Genomic DNA, 20,340 nt, shown 5'->3' on the forward strand with positions numbered 1-20,340 from the left:
GGGTTCGATCCTCAGCACCACATACCAACAAAGATGTTGTGTCTGCCGAAAACTAAAAAAAAAAATAATAATTATTAAAATTTTAAAAAGTAAAATAAAATAAAATAAAAATAAGAAAACAATAAAGCTATCATTTTTTTAAAAAGATACTATTTAAAAAAAAAAAGAAAGAAATTCTTCTTTTTCCCAAGTTGATAAAGTTATTCCTCTATATTTTCTTCAAGAATTTATTGTTTCACTTTAAGAAATTAATTCCATGTAATTTATTTTTATGTTTAAAGAAGGGAGTACCTGATTTTATTTTACTCTTCATATAGATGATCAGTGATCCATCCCATCCTCATTTATTAAGTAAACCATCCTTTTCCCACTGATATTCAATATCAACTTGATTATATGCAAAGTTACCATGTATGTTCTAGACTTTCTATTTTATCTCTATATGTGTTTCTCTATATAATAGAACAGTGAATAATTCTGTTGATTAGAGGCAGGGATACAGGCAGGAAAGGGATATTAAACTGAAAGCTAGACTAGGTACAATTCAAGTAGAACCAAAAATACAATTAATAGTCTCATACCAACCCTCAAATCTAGTCACGTAGCAATCATCTAGAAAAAGGGTCAGCAAATTATGGCCTGTAGGCCAAATCCAGCCTGACACTTGTTTTTATAAACAAAGTTTTACTGGACCATATTTATTATTTATTATTACTGCCTATGGCTTCTTTGACAACAGTGATAGAACTGAATAGTTGTAACAGAGATCACATGGTTCACAAGACTGAAAACACTGACTACTTGTCCTTTATAGATAAAGGAGACCTGACTATAACCTCAGCATAGAATCCACAGCACTGATGCCTCTTTATGATCATTCTGCTGCCTTAACCAGCATAGTAAGCTTTGACTATTAAGGACAGATAGAAATTTCAACCCTAAACATTACTAATAGTTTTTTAAATTCATTTAAAAGAACTTATTAAAGTAGGGGGCAGTGGTGCACAACTTGAATCACAACAGCTCAGTAGGATGAAGCAGAAGGATCACAAGTTCGAGACCAGCCACAGCAACTAAGCAAGACTTTGTCTCAAAATAAAAAGGGCTGGGGGAGAGACCTAAGATGGCAGAATAGAGAAGGTCACATTCCTGGCTGCTCTGTGGTGTGAAACAAGAAAGCAGACAGGCAGCTTCTCTGCAAGTAAGGTACTGAAAACCTCAGGGACACTATAAGTCCACAGGGTAGAAGCTCTATTGCCTCAGATCCATACTGTTAGATGGGTAGACACACAAACGACATGAAAAAGCAAGGAAACAAATCCCTCCAAGCAAACCAAGATACTCCAGTAACAGAAATCATCAACACCACAGTGGAAGAAATGTCAGAGAAGGAGTTTAGAAGTTAAACTGATCTGCTAAGTAAAGGATGATGTAAGAGAGCAAATACAGATAGCAAAAGATCACTTCAATAAAGAGAAATTATGAAAACAAACAAACAGAAATCCTTGAAATGAAAGGGAAAAAAAATTAAAAAGTCAACAGAAAGCATCACAAACAGACTAGACCACTTAAAAGAACCTCAGACAATGAAGACAAAATATATAATCTTGAAAACAGAGTTGATCACGAAGAGAAGATGTTAAGAACCATAAACAGCACTTCCAAGAATTATAAAATAACCTGAAAAGATAAAATTTAAGATTCATTGGGATAGATGAAGGCACAGAGAAACAAATCAATGAATGCACAATCTTTTCAATGAAATAATATAATAAATTTCCCAAATCTAATGAATGAAATGGAAAATCAAATAAAAAAGGCTTATAGGATCCCATATGTGCAAGACAACAGACCCACATCAAGGCACATAATAATGAAAATGCCTAGCATATAGAATAAGGACGGAATTTTAAAGGCTGCAATAAAAAATATCAGACTACATAAAAGGAGAAACAAATATGGATCTCAACTGATTTCTCAACTCAGACCCTCAAATCTAGAAGATACTGGCATAACAAATACCAAGCTCTAAAAGAAAATGGATATCAACCAAGAATTCTATATCCAGCAAAATTAAGCTTCAGATTTGAAGATGAAATAAAAACCTTCCATGATAAACAAAACAAGAATATGTAACCAGAAAGCCTGTAATTCAGAATATTCTCAATAAAATATTCCATGAAGATGAATTGAAAAAAAAATACTAAAAACCAGCGAAGGGAAGAACTATACTACATGAATAGTCAATCAAAGGAGAAATTAATTCACATTAAAAACTATAAATAAACCCAAATGACCAGGAACACTAATCATATCTCAATAATAACACTGAACATTAATGGCCTAACCAATCAAAAGACAAAGACTGGAAGATTGGATTAAAAAACAAGACCCAGCAATATGCTGGATCCAAGAGAATGACCTCATAGGCAAAGAAATCCCCAGACTGAAGGTGTGAAAGGATGGGAAAAAACATATCACTCACATGGGTCACATAAACAAGCAAGGGTTTCTATCTTCATATCAGATAAAGTGGACTTCATGCTAAAGTTACTCAGAACGGACAAAGAAGGACATTTGAATACTGCTTAAGGGAATTATACATCAACAAGATATAACAATCATAAATATTTATGTCCCAAACAATGGAGCATCTATGTACAACAAACAAACCCTTCTCAACTTCAAGAATCCAACAGATCACAACACAATAATATTGAGTGACTTTAACACACCTCTTTCACTACTGGATAGATCTTCCAAACAAAACTAAACAAACTTTAGAACTGTAAAGTAAATAATAAAATCAATAATTTAGACTTAACAGACATATATAGAAAACTCCATTCATCAATGAGCGAATACACTTTCTCCACAGCAGCACATGGATTCTTCTGTAAAATAGATCATGTCTTATGCCATAAAGCAACTCTCAGCAAATACAAAAGAGAGAGAAAGAGACAGAGAGAGAGAGATAATACCGTTCATCAGATATCAGATCATAATGGAATGAAATTAGAAATCAATGATTAAAAATAGAAGGTACTCTAACACCTGGGGACTAAATAATAAGCTATTGAATGATGAATGGATAACAGAAGAAATCAGGGATGAAATAAAAAAGTACTTAGAGGTAAATGAGAATAGTAATACAACATATCAAAATCTCTGTGACACGAAGAAGGCAATGCTAAGAAGAAAGTTCATTGCATTGAGCTCATTCATTAAAAGAATAGAAAGTCAACAAATAAAAGACCCAACATTATATCTCAAAGGCCTAGAAAAGAAGAACAAATCTCTGCTAATGAAGAGAACCAACACGCCAACCAAAACAGCTCCTCAGGAAAAGCCCTCAGAGCCCAACTGCCACCACCGGCTTCCCACAAGCCTCTCCCCAAAACCACAAGCCTTCCCACCTCCCACAATCCTCCTGCTCTTGAGGCTGATTGGCTGGGTCATGTGGGCAGAGCCAAAAAAGTCCCCTAATGAGCAGCTCCCTGGTCTGAAAGGACAGGGAAATAGCCCAATGAGCATCACCGCAGAGGAGCCAATCAGCTAGATGTTGCTGGGGCCTCTGTGAGCCAATCATCAGCTGGCAGTCTGAAAGTTTGCTGGGGCCCCTTCGGCTGTGGCTCTCAACAATAAACAACTCAAAAAACTTAACACCAGGGGCTGGAGGTGTAACTAAACGGTAGAGCACTTTCCTAACACATGTGAGGCACTGGGTTGGTTCCCCAGCACCACATTAAAATAAATAAATAATAAATAATAATAAAGGTATCGTGTCCATCTACAACTAAACTTAACACCAAAAAACCCCAAATAACCCAATGAATAAATGCGCAAAGGAACTGAAAAGACACTTCATAGAAGAAATATAATCAATCAATAAACATAAGAAAAAATGTTCAACATCTCTAGTAATTTGAGAAATGCAAATCAAAACTACACTGAGATTCCATCTCACTCCAGTTAGAGTGGCAATCATAGAGAAGACAAGCAACAATAAATATTGGTGAGGATGTGGGGCCAAAGGTACAATCATACATTGCCAGTGGGACTGTGAATTGGTACAACCACTATGGAAATCAGTATGGAGATTCCTAAGAAAACTTGGAATGGAACCACTATTTGACCGAGCTATCCCACTCACTCCTTGGTTTATACCCAAAGGACTTAAAATCAGCATACAGCAGTGATGCTGCCACATCAATGTTTATAGCAGCTCAACTCACCCAATCTAGGTGCCCCTCCATATAAAGAAACTGGTATATATACACAATAGAATATTACTCAGCCTTAAAGAAGAATGAAATTATGGCATTTTGGTAAATGGATGGAACTGGAGAATATTATGCTTTGTGAAATAAGCCAATCCTAAAGAACCAAAGGCCAGACATTTTCTATGATACACAGATGCTAATTCACAATAGTAGGGGGAGAATAGAGGGATTTTTTTTAATAGACAAAGGGGATTGAAGGGAGGGGAGGTTGCATGGGTGTAGGAATGATAGTAGAATGAATTGGACATTATTACACTATGTCCATATACGATTATATGACATGTGTAAATCTACATCATGTACAACCAGGTGAATGAGAATTTATACTCCATTTATGTTTGATGTGTCAAAATGCATTCTACTGTCATGCATAACTAATTAGAATAAATAAAAATATATTTTTTAAAAAGGGCTGGTTATATAACTCAGGTGGAATGCTCCTGAGTTCAATTTCCACACACACACAAAAAAAAAAAAAGGAAGGGAGGGAGGGAGGGAAGAAGGAAGGGAGGGAGGAAAAAAGAAAGGGAGGGCACATTATTAAAGATTCTCATCTATGTTAATGGCACAATTTCACCTTTTGGAACCATGACAAAACTTAAGATGTGATTGAATACAATGATTAATTATTCTGGAGTCTGAAGCAGGTCCAGTGCACTCTGTTCTCAAATTTCAGAATTTAAATGGGTGGAATGTATTAGTTCTCAAAAAGCAATAAACAATCATATATTGCTTGACAAAGGAGATTCAATTTAGGAAATGTATCATAGATGATTTCATTACTGTGATTATCAGAGAGAATTCTTTTTTTTTTTTAAGAGAGAGAGAGAGATAGATAGAGGAGAGAGAGAAATTTTTTAATATTTATTTTTTAGTTTTCGGGGGACACAACATCTTTTGTTTTTGAATGTGGTGTTGAGGATTGAATCCGGGCCACATGCATGCCAGGCGAGCGCGCTACCGCTTGAGCCACATCCCCAGCCCCAGAGAGAATTCTTATATAAACCCAGAAGATAAAGGTCAATCACTCAACATGCCTCTTGATGTGATCAAGAGACTCAGTAAACATGAAATGTATGAGACTGTTGACACTGAAACATGGCATGCTGCTTTATTAGTAAACTATTTTTTTTAAGTAGGAGAGAACTCTAAACAATAAAAAACGCAGTATAATATAGAAAATCAGTAATAGTTCTTTCTCATGATCCAGCATTATGGGGATGTGGCACTCTGGGTTCAATCATAATTGTACATGCTCTATTTTTATTTATTTAGTTTTCTTTTTGGTACTGGATATTGAATCCATGGAGAGGGGAGTTACCACTGAGCTACATCCCCAGCCCTTTTTATTATTTATTTAGAAGCAGGGCCTCACTAAGTTGTTTAGAGTCTGGCTAAATTTAGGGTCTGCTGAGGCTGGCTTTGAACTTGCAATTAATTCTCCTGCCTCAGCCTCCCAAGCTACTGGTATTATAGGCGTGTGCCACCACGCCCGGGTGTGCTATACTTCTATACAATTAGCAGTATAGTGAGTTTGTTTACACCAACATTATCACAGTGCGCTACAGCATCACTCAAGTATTAGTTTATTACCTTTTGAGACCACTGTTGTACACACAGTTCATCTTTGACCAAAACATTGACATGTGATTTGTGACTGTAGTTTGACCCCCAATTTCACTTCCTTACAAATATACTATGAGGTAAAAGAGATGAAAAGACCTGGCTGCTTGCATACCCCTGATTAATGGAAATAGAGATTTGCAGAGTAGCTCCATACTCCATTTAATTCCTCCCTCCCTGACTCTAGAAATGCTTGATTTGGCTGTGTAAAAGTAATTCTAATTATAGTGATTTACATGAACTACTTACCATTTATGCCTAATTACCTCACAGCACAATAACAATTATGCATACATTAAATGTGTCAGATTAACCTGGCTGTATGTTTTATTTGATAACAAAAATGTCCATAAATGTTCGTTCTTCACAGTTTGTTGCTCATATGGCATAGTCATCTGTTCATAACTTCTTCAAATGTTTACTAGAGAAAACATCGTTATATAGATAGGTAAAGGCAGCCAAATATTTTGCAATAAACTTTTCTAATTAATTATAAATCCAGCATTTTGTGAAGGAGATATATTTTGTTTCAATAGCTTAAGCTTATAAAAAGTTTCTTAGGACTATCATGGGGAAAAAAAATAAGTCCACCATAATGAATGTTTAAACATCTACATTAAAACCAAAATCAAAGTTCATAAAATCATAAATCTTGCCGGAATTAAGAATACTACAAATAAAGTTCTTCTATTACTAGAAAATCTAATAGCCACACCCCATTCTGGGCAACTCAGGAGGCTGAGATGGGAAGATAGATTTTTGGAGCAGCTTCAGCAACTTAGAAAGATCCTGCCTCAAAAAAAAAAAAAATATAAAAAGGGCTGGGGATGTAGCACCTCTGGGTTCAATCACTACAAGGGGTAAAAGGAAAGGAATGAAGGAAGAGAGGGAGGGAGGAAGAAAACCTAATAGCCCAAATTTATCTTCTGTATAACTGGCAAATACTTATTTAATTTCAAAAGAAATGGTCTGTGTCATCTTTACAATCATCAAAAATTAAAGTTTTATATATGTGGTTTTCTCAGATTATATTGGATATTTAGGTCTTTTTCAATGTTTTAAAGATTTGGGGGCTTCATAAACTATAGGACAAACTACTATCACAAAGATGCTGCTATAACTGCTAAACATTTATTTATATATGCACTAGGATTTAATAAATGTGACTTTTCATTAATAAAACTTGAAACTCTAGCTGACACATCAAATCTTCCATTTATATAAGCTTAAACCACACAATAAAACCAGAGTTATTGGGGCTGGGGTTGTGGCTCAGTAGTGGAGCACTTACCTCGAACGTGTGAGACCCTAGGTTCGATCCTCAGCACCACATAAAAATAAATAAACAAAATAAAGATATTGTGCCCATGTATAACTAAAAAAATATTTTAAAAAATAATAAAAAAAAGAGTTACTAAACTACACTGGTCCATTATACACAATTCAGAAGTCAAAAGTAGAAAGAAAAAAAAGAAATCAAAGGTAGAAGTATAGGAGAATATACCTAAAAGAGCTAATCAATTTAAAGAAAAAAAATTATCATTGTTGAATTGATAACTAGATAAGGTAATGACTATAGTCAACTTCCTATTACTTTAAGGAAATACTTGAGATCAATAAACTCAAGAAGAGGAAATGTTTACTTTGGCTCACAGTTTGTAAGGTTTCAGTCCTTGACTACAATTGACCCCACTGCTTTGGGTCTGTGGTGGCAGAGTACCTCATGGCAGGAGTATAACTCTGAGGGGGTCTAGTTACACCATAGCAACAAAGCAAAAGAGAAAAAAAGAAAAGGCTAGGATATCCCCCTTTTAGGGGACAAGGCTTTAACACATGGGCCTTTGGGGAACATTCTAGATTCAAACTATATTAATGATCAAAGGTTACTTGTGATTGGATGGAAGTTCACTAACCAATATAAGATAAGCCCTAGGGATGCTACAGAGTAGGAAAGGGGAATAAAAGAAATGTACTTCCATGGGCAAGGATTGTAGCTCAGTGGTAGAGCACCTGTCTAGCATGTGTGAGGAACTGGATTCGATCATCAGCACCAGGTAAAAACAAATAAACAAAATAAAGGTATTATGTCCATCTACAACTTAAAAATAAAAAAAGAATTAAAAGAAATGTATTTCCAAAACGGACAAGAAATAGAACATGATACAGAATTCTTAAAAGCAATTGAATTCTCATATACCAAAAAATTTCAGGTAAGTAAAACATGTTTTTTCTTGGCCATGCCATTATTACCAAGTTTTTATTTTATTTGGAAGACTCCCTGTATTCCATATGATATGTAAAACATGAGCAACCTATGTTAAGTTCTTTTCTTACTTATAAACAAACTTACGAAAGTCTAAGAAAACAAAGGTTCATCATCAAAAAGGATAATTCATCATTATATCATATAATCATTGTGCTGGACTGGTCAATCATGGTGTCTGCCACATTCCCAGTCTACTCCTGAGGGAAACTTCCAAGCTCATAGTAAAAGCCCTGAATGGTATGTAAGAAAGGTCAAATCTTTTTTTTTTCCCCCAGCAGTACTGGAGATTGAACCCAGAGTTGCTCTACGACACTACATCCTGAGCTCTTTTTATTTGTTATTTTGAGTCAGAATCTCACTAAATTGTCAACACTGGCCTCAAACTTGCAATTCCCCTGGCTCAGTCTCCTGAGGAGCTGGAATTATAGGTGTAGGCCACTGTGCCCTGCCAGGAAAGACCTAAAAAAAAAAAAAAATGGCAAAAGCAGCTCTAAAACCAAAGTAGAACTGAACAGAATGATCAAGGTAGAAAGTTTTTAGCTGGGTTAGTAATGCTATGGTATTTCCCTCATGCCAAGCGTGGGAGGTTCACAAATGAAATATCCAAAGAGATTAGGGTTGAGTACAAAATGAGGTGGGCATCCCCCCTCAACAGATGGATGTTTGCTTAGGTGAGGAAATCTACAGACAGCTACCAAAGCACAGTGTGGAAGAGTTCACGAAAGAACTTGACATGTGTCTTCAGGAATATGTACAGGACAAGGACAACCTGGTACCTGCTTCTTGCCTATAGTCCAAAGGCAGAAGGGTAAATAAAGCTCTCTATGCAATAGGGGTTGGAGAAACAAGATGATATGCTTCTTGTAACCTAAGTGGACACCATTAAAGGTGATCCAGTGAGAGCTATCCTAACAAGACCCTACCCAAGAAGGTTAAGTACAAGGGGAAAAGGTCCCACTAGAATACAAAGATTTGAGGTGTTTCCCCAGAGCCGTAAGAGCTCAAAGAATATAGCAGTATGGAGGTAATCCAGGACCAATGAGCCCTTTCAAAAAGAGCTAGCAAGTCAGCATCTATCAACCAAAGGCCCCAACAGCTGATGGGCAACTAAGATGGTTATTTCCCTCTAATCTTTCATCCCTCTCATTCTGACTCTAGAGAAAGGAGGAGGAAAGGGGAAAAAACAAATCACTCCCCCTTCTCCATTGCTGATCCCAGGTGAGGCCTGAACTAAAGAAAAGGGAAAGATTGGAATTATATAGAAGTTTTCCTTTAGATTGGACTGCACTTTTTAACAATCTAATTAGAAAGCTGTTTAAATCCCTAAAGGCAAAAAGACAGCTACAGGACATCAAGAGGTCAGGGATCTAATAGAGCTTGTTTAAAGGATCTGTAGGAAATTCTCAAGCTGTTTCATTATGCCTCATTGCACTGAATCCATTTTATAAAATACTTACACTTGAAACTGTTCCATCTTTAATGTTACATAAACCTCACCTTTGAAAAAAGACCTTCTGCCTCTATGCTGTATCCTCTAAGGTCCTCATGTAATTTCTGCAAACACTGTATCACTCTTCTTTGATGTTCATCATCCTTTAGCTCATGAGCTTTGATCAGAAAATCATAGTGATCCAGAGGTCCATGACAAACAGCCAAAGCTTTCAAATAGGCCTTGGAAGCAGCAGCAGTTGGGGTCACACTCTCAGGCGGCTGTACCATATACGCTATAAACAAAAACATATGTAAAATTTTAGACTTTCTTAAATGAGGATATTTCATACAGCGCTCTTTCTCGCTCTTTCTCTCTCTCTCTCTCTTTCTCTCTCTCTCTCTCTCTCTCTCTCTCTCTCTCTCTCTATATATATATATATATATATATATATATATATATCTCACATTAAAACTTTTAAGTATATATATATATATCACATTAAAACTTTTAAGTAGTTAAACTATATCTAAAGGCAGGCACAGTGTACATAATCCCAACTTCTCAGGAGGCTGAGACAGGAGAATCACAAGTTCAAGGCCAGCCTCAACAATTTAACAAGGCCTGTCTCAAGTGAAAAATAAAAAGGGCTGGGGATATAGCTCAGTGGTAAAGCGCCCCCAGGTTCAATCCTCAATACCAAAAAAATTCTGTATCTATTTGAGCAGTTTTTATAATTGCCATTTTGATTAAAATAATACAAAATAAATTTTAAAAAATAAGTACTTACAATTGCTCATTTTTGAAAAAAATACATTCAAAAACCATAAACTATACTTGTAACTACTTTTCTAGAAAACCTGATCTGCTATAGGGCCTCTACTTTGCCTGTGTGCTATTAAACCAGCCACCTAAATTCCAGAGCTCTTCCCTAGAAGCAGGTGGTACTCTTTTTGAGCCAGGCCTAGTTACTTCTGGTGCTTAAGCACCACAAAGAAACTTGGAGATGAGTCTCAAAGGGTTTTCTACAGCCCCATTATTCTCTGTTCAAAACAACACAACACTCAGATGTTATATTGATTTCAGCCCTTATGAGATTTCTTCCCCTTTCCATAACCTTTACAGAAGGAAACAGAAGTTACACACAAGACAGGCTTCAAAGCAGGGTAGTAGTCTGATCCTTTCTTTAATCTTCTCCTGGGTAAGAAAACAACCAGTTGAGGTCAAATTCAATCATAATTTCATTCCTTATCTGGGGCAGGTTTAGTGGCTAAGGTAGCTCCCTTTCTATTTTTAATTAATTCATTTATTTAGTTGGTGCTGGAGATGAACCAAGGGCCTCTCACACATGTTAAGACTGCACATTTGTACCACTCAGCTATGCTTCCAGCACCCAGCTGTGTAGACACATAGAAGGAAAACAGGCAGACAGACATATTACTGGGAACTGAACCCAGAGGTTCTTTACCACTGACCCTAGCTGAAAGGGTGCTGAAAGCCTATAGAGAACGTAAGGATCTCTGAAACACTGGGCCTCAGAAGATCTACAACGAGACTTGGTTCAATATTAAAGCTGGAGGTCCAAGATGAATGCCCTAAAGATTCCCAGCTATCCAGGCACAGGCCTATAATCCCAGAGGCTCAGGAGGCTGAGGTAGGAAAATTGTGAGTTCAAAGCCAGACTCAGCAAAAGCAAAGCGCTAAGCAACTCAGTGAGACCCCATGTCTAAATAAAACACAAAATAGGGCTGGGGATGTGGCTCAGTGGTCAAGTGTCCCTGAGTTCAATCCCTGGTACCCACCCCCAAAAAAAGATTCCCAGCTATTTGAGATATTTGCCAGTGTGGCCTAATACATTTGGTTCTTGACACAGAGCTCCTAAAACCATCCCTAGGAATTTCCTGAATGAGAGCAGTGTCTTTTATTATTCAAAATGAGCCCCTTTCTCTCACACTTAGATTTAGGATAATGAGGTATCTTAGGGTAGAGCTCCTAGATAACTTCCAGACAGATAGGGTAGCCAGAAAGATTTCATTAGGACATTCAATGCCACCCATAGGACTCTGGGGAGGGGAGGGACGACTGAGGACTAAACTCCATAAACACTCTTAAATCATGGAGATTTGAACAGCTTCTGAATACATCTAGGAACTGACAAGGTAGGGTGCCCTGCCCCTCCCCGATACCTTGCTTTATGCATCACTTCCATTTGGCTGTTCCTGGGTTGATTTTTATAACAAACCCGTGTTCTCCTGAGTTCTGTGAGAACTATTTTCTAACAAAAATAAGGAATCTCTGAATCTGTAGTTGGGATATGTATGGATAGTCTAGGAACCCCATTTGCACTGGCATCTAAAGTGTGAACATTTTGTAAGACTTACCCCTTTTACTTGTGGGAACTGCTGTTCATTCCAAGTAGATACTATCAGAACTGAACAGAATTCTTGGACACCCACTCACAACCAGAGAAAATGCTCTTTTCACCCTCTTCTTTAATTTTCTGGAACCAATTAAGTGAGAAACCTAAGAGTAATGCTAATTTCTTTCCCTCCATGCTATAACTCCATCCCCTGCCCCTCAACCAGGTTTTCAGCCAAACTCCAGTATTGCTCAGTTCTACATTCATCCCTCCTTCCTTTCCTCATGCTATATCATCCCCAGGTTGGGCTCTCATGACTGTCTCTCTCTTGGCCTGTCATAGTAGCCTCTCTGCCTCGGATGGCCTCCAGTGACCCAAATTTAGCATTATCAAGATCCCTAAAATATCTTCCACCAATCCAAATGTGACTTCATGAAAATTTTCCTTGTATCAAGACAAAATTACAACAAATTTAGTTTAAGTGTTAGGTAGTAGCTAGCAATGAGTAGTGAAATGCATGACACGGTCACAAATGTTCTTTAAATTACTTTAGGGTCCTTCTTTAAACTACTTCCAGAGTAGAAAAGAAAGCAAAGGGTGATAGTTAAATTGTAGAAAATAAACAGAAGTAAAAGGAGCTAGTTGGAAATATGTCAAGAGAAAAGGATTAATGAGACTAACTCTGGACAGGGTCCATGGATATTGACATAAAGCTAGGAATTATGGCGACACGTGTCGCCAATTGTCTGGGAAGGAAGATTCCTTTAGTAGCACAGGCTCACTAAAGTACCTTCTGACCAGCTATTGACCCCAGTGCCTACATTAACATGGGATTGACTTGTAGATGAAGCCCCCCTAAATAGGATGGCCACCAATGCAGTTCCAGAGAGGACCAACTAAGCTTAAAACCTCCACCTGAAGTGATGAAGGAGTTGAACACCTAACTGGCAAAGAGTATATAGAAGGTGGTCCCCAGTTCTTCTGGTAAACATCAAACAGTAATAAAATTGGGGGCAGTACTGTCTCTTTTGTTGTTCTCTGCTTGGAGACAGTCCACTCTCTCCCTTGAGAGTGCTTTTTGCTTAAGCCTCACTTTTCTTTTATTTTTGCCTCACTTTCATTTCTAATAAAGTTCTCTTGCATGACTTTTGGTGTCTGACTTTAAATCTTCTTTCATCGGAACATAAAAACCAAGGTTTGGAGTTTTAGCTCCCTGCTTTCCTGTGACATAAGGACCTTAATTGGCCAAGTGCAGTGACATCTATAATCCCAGCAACTAGGGAGATTGAGTCAGAAGGATTGCAAGTTCAAAGCCAACCTCAGCAATTTATAGGAACCTTGAGGAATTTAGCAAAGACCCTGTCTCAAAATAAAAAGACTGGGGATGTAGCTCAGTCATAAAGCACCCCTGGGTTCAATCCCCAGTAACCCCCCCAAAAAAAGGAAAATTCAGAAGAGAGGTACACAAAGTCCCACCCATTTCACGTCTCCCTCATGTGTATACCCACACCACTACCATTTCCCAAGAGCCCCTAAGGCCACTCTCCCACCTTTTAAGATCACATTAAGTACAAACACTGCAGAAAAGGGTTAACACAGCAGGCCTGAGACTGCTGTTCAAAGACCTATTCACAATATTGGCCCTTGGATGTTACTTGAATTCCAAGAAAGTTCTCACTGTTCCCAGAAATGGTAAGAGTGATTCACCATGCCTAAGTTTTTATAGTTTATGCTGAACACCTAGTTTCCTTCTATCCTTATGGAATTTTGACACATGCTAAGCTGAGGTACCTATGTGATCACGCCCCAATAAAAAACAGTATCTGTAATGACCTTCCCTGGAATACAACATTTCTTTCCTGCTGACACCATTAGTTGTTGGAGGTGGTAAGCATGTTCCATGTAATTCAACTGGAAGAGGATTTTTAGAAGCTTGTTGCCTGACATCTTTCAGCCTTTGTTACGTGTACCTTTCCCTTAGCTCACTGTGCTTCCTATGCTGTTGCTACACTAAATAAGTTATAGCCATGAGGTATGACTGCATCTTGTGAGTCCTCCTAGAGAACCATCAAACCTGGCAGTGATCCCATGACACAGAGTATTTTCATTCTGGAGTTCAAGGAATCCATAAAACAGGCTCAACTTAAATTCAAGATTATTCTCTTTCTGCTTTCCAAAATGCACTCTTGATGCAAGAAGTGACTGAGTATCTACCACATATAATGGAGAATATCAAAATTGTTTGTTTTTTTTTTTTAAGTGAGGGTAGAATGACAAAACTTTGGAACAACAATATATTAAGATTCTGGCTGAACTGGGCATGGTGGCACACACCTGTTATCTCAGCAGCTTGGGGGGCTGAGGCAGAAAGAAGGATCGCAAGTTCAAAGCCAGACTCAGCAATTTAGAGAGGCCCTGAGCAACTTAGTGAAACCCTGTCTCAAAATAAAAAATAAAAAAACTGGCTGGGGATGTGGCTCAGTGGTTAAGTGCCCAGTTTCAATCCCTGGTACCAAAAAAAAAAAAAAAAAAAAAGACTCTGGCTGGCTGGACATGTGGCACACACCTCTAATTCTAGCTCCTTAGAAGGCTGAGGCAGGAAGATACAAGCGCAGGCCAGCATGTGCAATTTAGTGACATGCTATCTCAAAATAAAAACTTAAACAGTGAGGGATATAGCTCAATGGAAGAACAACCCTGGGTTCAATTCCCAGCACCATGAAAAAATGAAAAAAGAATCTTTCTATATATGATACACACACATATATTTATACATATTTTGGGGATAGGGCTGGGCATGGTGGCACACAGCTGTAATCCCAGCTGCTGAGGAGGCTGAGGCAGGAGAATTGCAAGTTTGAGGCCAGCCTGGACAATGTAGCAAGACCCTGTTTCAAGATAAAATTTTTTTAAAAGGGTTAGGGATATAGCTCTGTGGTAGAGCACTTGCCTAGCAAGTGTGAAGACCTGGGCATCCCTACTAAAACATACACACACACATAAACAAGTATTTTTAGGGGCTGCAAGTATGGCTCAGTGGTAGAGCATGTGCTTGTAACAAGGACTTAGACTCTTCACTTTTGCCTGCAAATGTTTGATGGGTGGCTAAAAGCATAATTTTTTTTTCTTTTTTAACATTTATTTATTTTTGAGACGTTACACTTGTATTTATGCTGTACAAAAAAATATGGAACGCTTCACGAATTTGCGTGTCATCCTTGCGCAGGGGCCATGCTAATCTTCTCTGTATCGTTCCAATTTTAGTATATGTGCTGCCGAAGCGAGCACTAAAAGCATAATTAAAGACTTGTGGTCTGGGGATGTGGCTCAAGCGGTAGTGCGCTCGCCTGGCATGTGTGCGGCCCGGGTTCGATCCTCAGCACCACATACAAACAAAGATGTTGTGTCCGCCAAAAACTAAAAAAATAAATAAATAAAAATTCTCTCTCTCTCTAAAAAAAAAAAAAAAAAAAAAGACTTGCCATCTCTGCCTCCATTTTGTATCCATCTTCTTTGTTCCTGGTCACCTTGAATTCCAGAAACAAATTCTGATCCAGTAAATATCTTGTGATTAATCAAAGCTACCCCTCAACCCAGGCAACTTTGTTGGGACAAGGCCCTACAAGACCAATCCTATGATAGTCATGGACAGACCACTTGCCTTGGCAACTGTGAAAAGCCTCCAGCTGTGCAAACCCCCTAACCCTCAAATTTATTCCCCTTTCTATAAAACCTCAAAATCATTGTCAGTCCCTTGAAGACATGGGTCTCCTTGTCCTCCAGATATAGTCACACTATTTAAAGTTCCTTTCATGCTTTTATACTATTATTATTTCTGTTTGGTTTCTGGGGCATGTGGTCAGACAGAATTTATTGGATCCCCAAAGTCAGCCCTCTAGCCTAGTACTCTGGTAACATGTTTAGCATGTGTAATGCCCTGAGTTTGAGGAAGTAGTTTAGGGATGTCAAAATGGCAGAGGCAGATACAACAAAAATCAATAAACAGATTCAATTCAATCCCCATCAAAACATCAATGAGGGCTGGGTTGTAGCTCAGTGGTAAAGCACTTGCCTAGCATGGGTGACACTGGGTTCAATTCTCAGCAACACATAAAAATAAATAAATAAAATAAAGATATTCTGTCCACCTACAACTACAAAATATTTTTAAAATGACATTCTTTGCAAAACTAGAAAAACAGTCTTAAAAATTCATTTGTAAGAATAAAAGACCCAGAATAGCCAAAGCAATTCTAATCAAAAAAAGCAATGCTGGAGGCATCACAATATCTGTCTTCAAAGTTATACTGTAGAGCTATAGCAACAAAAACTGCATGGTACTGGCATAAAAGCAGACATATAGACCAATGGGACAGAAAAGACACAGAGGCAAAGCTCCACAGATACAATCATCTGATCCTTCACAAAGTACCAAAAACGTAACCAATGGGAACAAATAGGGCGAGATACTCAGTAAAGTCTGTGGGGAGGAGGAGGAGGCACAGCTCAGCATATAAGACAAAACTTGCCCAGATATCAGGACCTTGAGCCACTTTCTCTCACTTGGCTCATTCTTCTCTACTTTACCATGTATACCTTCATCAATAAATCTATGCTCTTCCTATAACTTGTATATGTCTTACTCAATTTACTGTTAGGGACACCAAAAACCAGGACCCCAACTGGGCACCCAACTGATATCATCTTCAATCTCAAGCACCAGAAAAATAAAATAATAAAATACCCATTTTTAAATGTCAGAAAAAAAAAACACTGGGTTAAGTTATATTAAATGACATATATTCTATTATTTACCTTTTTATTCTGTTTCTATTATAGAATATATGCTCTTAGATGTAAGGAATTTTTGTCTATAGTGTTTTCTGCAATAAGTGGCACCTGGTACGTAGTAGATGCTTATTATTATTAATGTTATTATTATGGTTTTTTTTTCTCAGTGCTGAGGATTGAACCCAGGGCCTCAAACACACTAGGTAAGCACTCTACCACTGAACTACACTCCCACCCCTTTTAAGATTTTTATTTTGAGAAAGTGTCTCACTAAATTGCCCAGGCAGCTCTCCTGCCTCAACCTCCAGAATTACTGGGGTTACAGGCATGTACTACTACACCCAACTTTTATCATCTTTAAAACACACCACACACACACGCACACACGCAATCAATCAGTCAATGAGAACAAAATCTCCTGGACCCCAAAGTTATGGGATATATGCCCTCCCTCCTTCTCTCTACAGCCAAATCACTTGAACTTGAGCCATCTTCACTATCTGTGGCTACTCTCACATCCTGTTCACTTTCCAACCCACTGTGATCAGACTTCTACTGAGAAGGCTTCTGCCAAGATCACCTAAAATCCACTGTTGCCAAATTTAGCAGCTACTCTTCAGTTTTAATATCCCTGTTTACAACTGTAAAATATTTAATTTTAAAAAGTTATTCATAGGAAATATCAGGGCTATGGACAAAGCACGTTGTTTCTCTTGATATCTCTCTGCCTTTGGAGAGCTTAAAGACCTTCCCTTCTACTTTTATTTTAATTAGCTGAACATCTTCTGTTTATTTTATATACCTCTCATTTTTAGAAAAGAAAATCAAGGTGCACCAAAGATGAAGCATTTATTCAGCTAGTCAGCAGAAATAAAAGAGAATTGGGCAAAATACTCAGACTGAGAGATTGGCCAGCTTAGCCCTGGATAGCAGCTGTATAAATTGAAATACAAAAGACTTCTCAAAAGCTGCACTAAATTAAATCTGTTACTACATCAGTGTACACAAATTATGTGATGCTGCTGCCATATTATTTTGATTTGTATTAATTTGTCTTATTGTACTCCAAATGGACAGTGGGAGAATGCCATTCCGAAGTTCCACACACAAATCGACAAACATAAATGAAAGATTTTAGAAGCCTCAAAAGTTTGTGCTATTCCATTACCTCAATTTTGTACCTTACACTTCACTACTTTCTCCAAGTTTCAGAAAGACTCTTCTACACTCCACAGACCACTTACTGTAAGATTTAGTCAAATTGGTCACAATGGCCCATGCCTGTAATTCCAGTGAATCAGGAGGCTGAGGCAGAAGGACTGCAAGTTCGAGAACAGCCTCAGCAGTTTAGCTATACAACTTAGCGAGATCCTGTCTTTAAATAAAGTATAAAAAAGGACTGGGACGTGACTCAGCGGTTAAGTACCCCTGGGTTCAATCCCTAGTACCAGAAAAAATACTTAAAAGTTTCTGGGCTGGGAATAGCTCTATGGTAGAGCGCTGGCCTAGCATGTACAAGGCCCTGGAAAGAAAGTGCTGTTTGTGTGCTGGCTAAATACTAGGCACTTACTAATGCTACATTTTTTTTTTTTTACCTTACAGAATTGTTACACATGAAATTCATTAAAACAATTTTTTTCTGCTTCTGGGATGAAACCTGGGGTCTTGTGCATGCAAAGTACATGCTTTATCACAGAGCCACATCCCCAGTCTTGGATTTTCAAAGGAATTCTTGTTTTAAAAAGAAAAGCTTAGCCAGGCACAGTGGCGCATGCCTATAATCCCAGCAGTTTGGAAGACTGAGACAAGAGGATAGCAAGTTCAAAGCTAGCCTCAGCAACTTAGCGAAGTCCTAAGCAACTGAGTGAGACCCTGTCTCAAAACAAAATATATAAAGGGACTAGAGATGTGGCTCAGTGATTAAGCACCCCTGAGTTCAATCCCTGTTACAAAAAAAAAAAAAAAAACATATAAAATGGAACTTTTTCTCTCCAATAATTTGACTTTGGGCTGGTGGGTTTGGAAGTATGCCATGTATTAGCAGTGGCAGTTGACCCTTAAGTGTGCAGGCAGGCAGAGCCAATTGCTACAGGAGGCTTGAGTATGGCAGATATGAAGGCCTGAGAGATTTCTGTTTGATTTTCTGTTGCTTGGCTATGACAAATGTTAGCACAACCTTCTTTTGTCTGTAGTATTCTGTTTTTTGTGGGGTTTTGTTGTTGTTGTTGTTGTTGTTTTGTTTTTTAATATTTCTTAGTTTTTAGGTGGACACAATATCTTTGTTTTATTTTTATGCGGTGTTGAGGATCAAACCCAGTGCCTCATGCATGCTAGGTGAGCACTCTTATCACTGAGCCACAACCCAAGTCTGGTTTTTTTTTTTTAATATTTTTTAGTAGTAGATGAACATATTACCTTTATTTATTTTATGTGTTTCTGAGCCACATCCTTTAGCCCTTTTTTGTATTTTATTTAGAAACAGGGTCTCACTGAGTTACTAAGTGCCTTGCTATTGCTGAGGCTGATTTTGAACTCACGATCCTCCTACCTCAGCCCTCCAGCCCCCAGCCACTGGGATTACAGGTATGCACTACCGTGCCCAGCTTTATATGTCTTAATAAACCTTATTTTTCATACAGCTAGCTTCTAAGAATTGTGACAATAATAAGATTTATATACACTTTTTCAAGCTTCAAGTACAAAATACTAATTTAGTTGTCACTAAAAGAAGAGATAAATGACCTAGTCCTCCAATCTGAAGATGACACCAAGTTAGGAGACAAATGAGCGCTGGATGACAATCACAATTCAAGAAAATGTTGTTATGTTGCAATAGTTGGATAAACCTACCAACACAAAACTTAACTAAGGTATATTTAGGTTCAAAATTTTAATTACCTTAGAAAGAATCAAAAAACTATTGAATAGAACAATTCAGTTAAGTAAAAATAGTTCAAAGCTCTAGGCTAAAAAAAATATAAATACAATCAGTATTGAGCTAGAGGAGGGTTGTTACTGCACTTGGAACACTGCACTTGGGAATACCACCCACAGACTGGAGAAAGTATTTGCAAATCACGATGCTCGGGGAAGAATCAAACAAGAAGATAACAATTCTAACAGAGAGTGGTGTGCAGCAAGGAAAGGGGGAGATGCTATGATATAACAGAGCCAAAGCTAGAGAACTGAGGTTAAAGAATTTAGGAAGGATGCTCAGAGGAAATGATGTTTCAACTGAAATCAGGACAAAAAGAGGCTTAAGGCAGTGGCTGATGCTTTAATCCCACAAATTCTAAAACAGCCTTGGCAACTCAGTCAGACATTATCTCAAAATAAGAAATAAAAAGGGCTAAGGAGAATACCATTGTCCTAAAGGAACAGTGATTCACTTAGGTTATAGAATGAAAGGAAGCTCTAGAATAAAAGTATTCATGAAAATAAATTCCATTTCAGCTGGGCATGGTGGTACAAGCCTGTAATCCCAGCAGCTCAGGAGGATGAGACAGGAAAGTTCAAGCCAGCCTCAGCAAGGGCGAGGCACTAAGCAACTCAGTGAGACCCTGTCTAAATAAAATACAAAATAGGTCTG

General features: G+C 37.9%; 1 protein-coding gene and 1 non-coding gene across 4 annotated transcripts in view; both read right to left on the minus strand.

The window, feature by feature from the left end:
- Afg1l (AFG1 like ATPase) overlaps positions 1 to 20,340 on the minus strand; it is a 207,183-nt gene that overhangs the window by 162,938 nt on the left and 23,905 nt on the right. For all 3 annotated transcript variants that reach the window (XR_003300862.2, XM_026389658.2, XM_026389659.2), the window contains exon 2: positions 9,670 to 9,896. Coding sequence is in view for 2 of the 3 variants with exons in the window: in XM_026389658.2 (XP_026245443.1) it covers positions 9,670 to 9,896 (227 nt within the window). In the remaining variant the exon portion in view is untranslated. The remainder of the gene's footprint in view (positions 1 to 9,669; positions 9,897 to 20,340) is intronic.
- Positions 15,142 to 15,248, minus strand: LOC113183393 (U6 spliceosomal RNA). The gene has a single exon (XR_003300869.1). It is a non-coding gene; the product is annotated as a U6 spliceosomal RNA (small nuclear RNA).

This window comes from Urocitellus parryii, chromosome 8 (assembly GCF_045843805.1).
Source record: "Urocitellus parryii isolate mUroPar1 chromosome 8, mUroPar1.hap1, whole genome shotgun sequence".
Classification (NCBI taxonomy): Eukaryota; Metazoa; Chordata; class Mammalia; order Rodentia; family Sciuridae; genus Urocitellus; species Urocitellus parryii.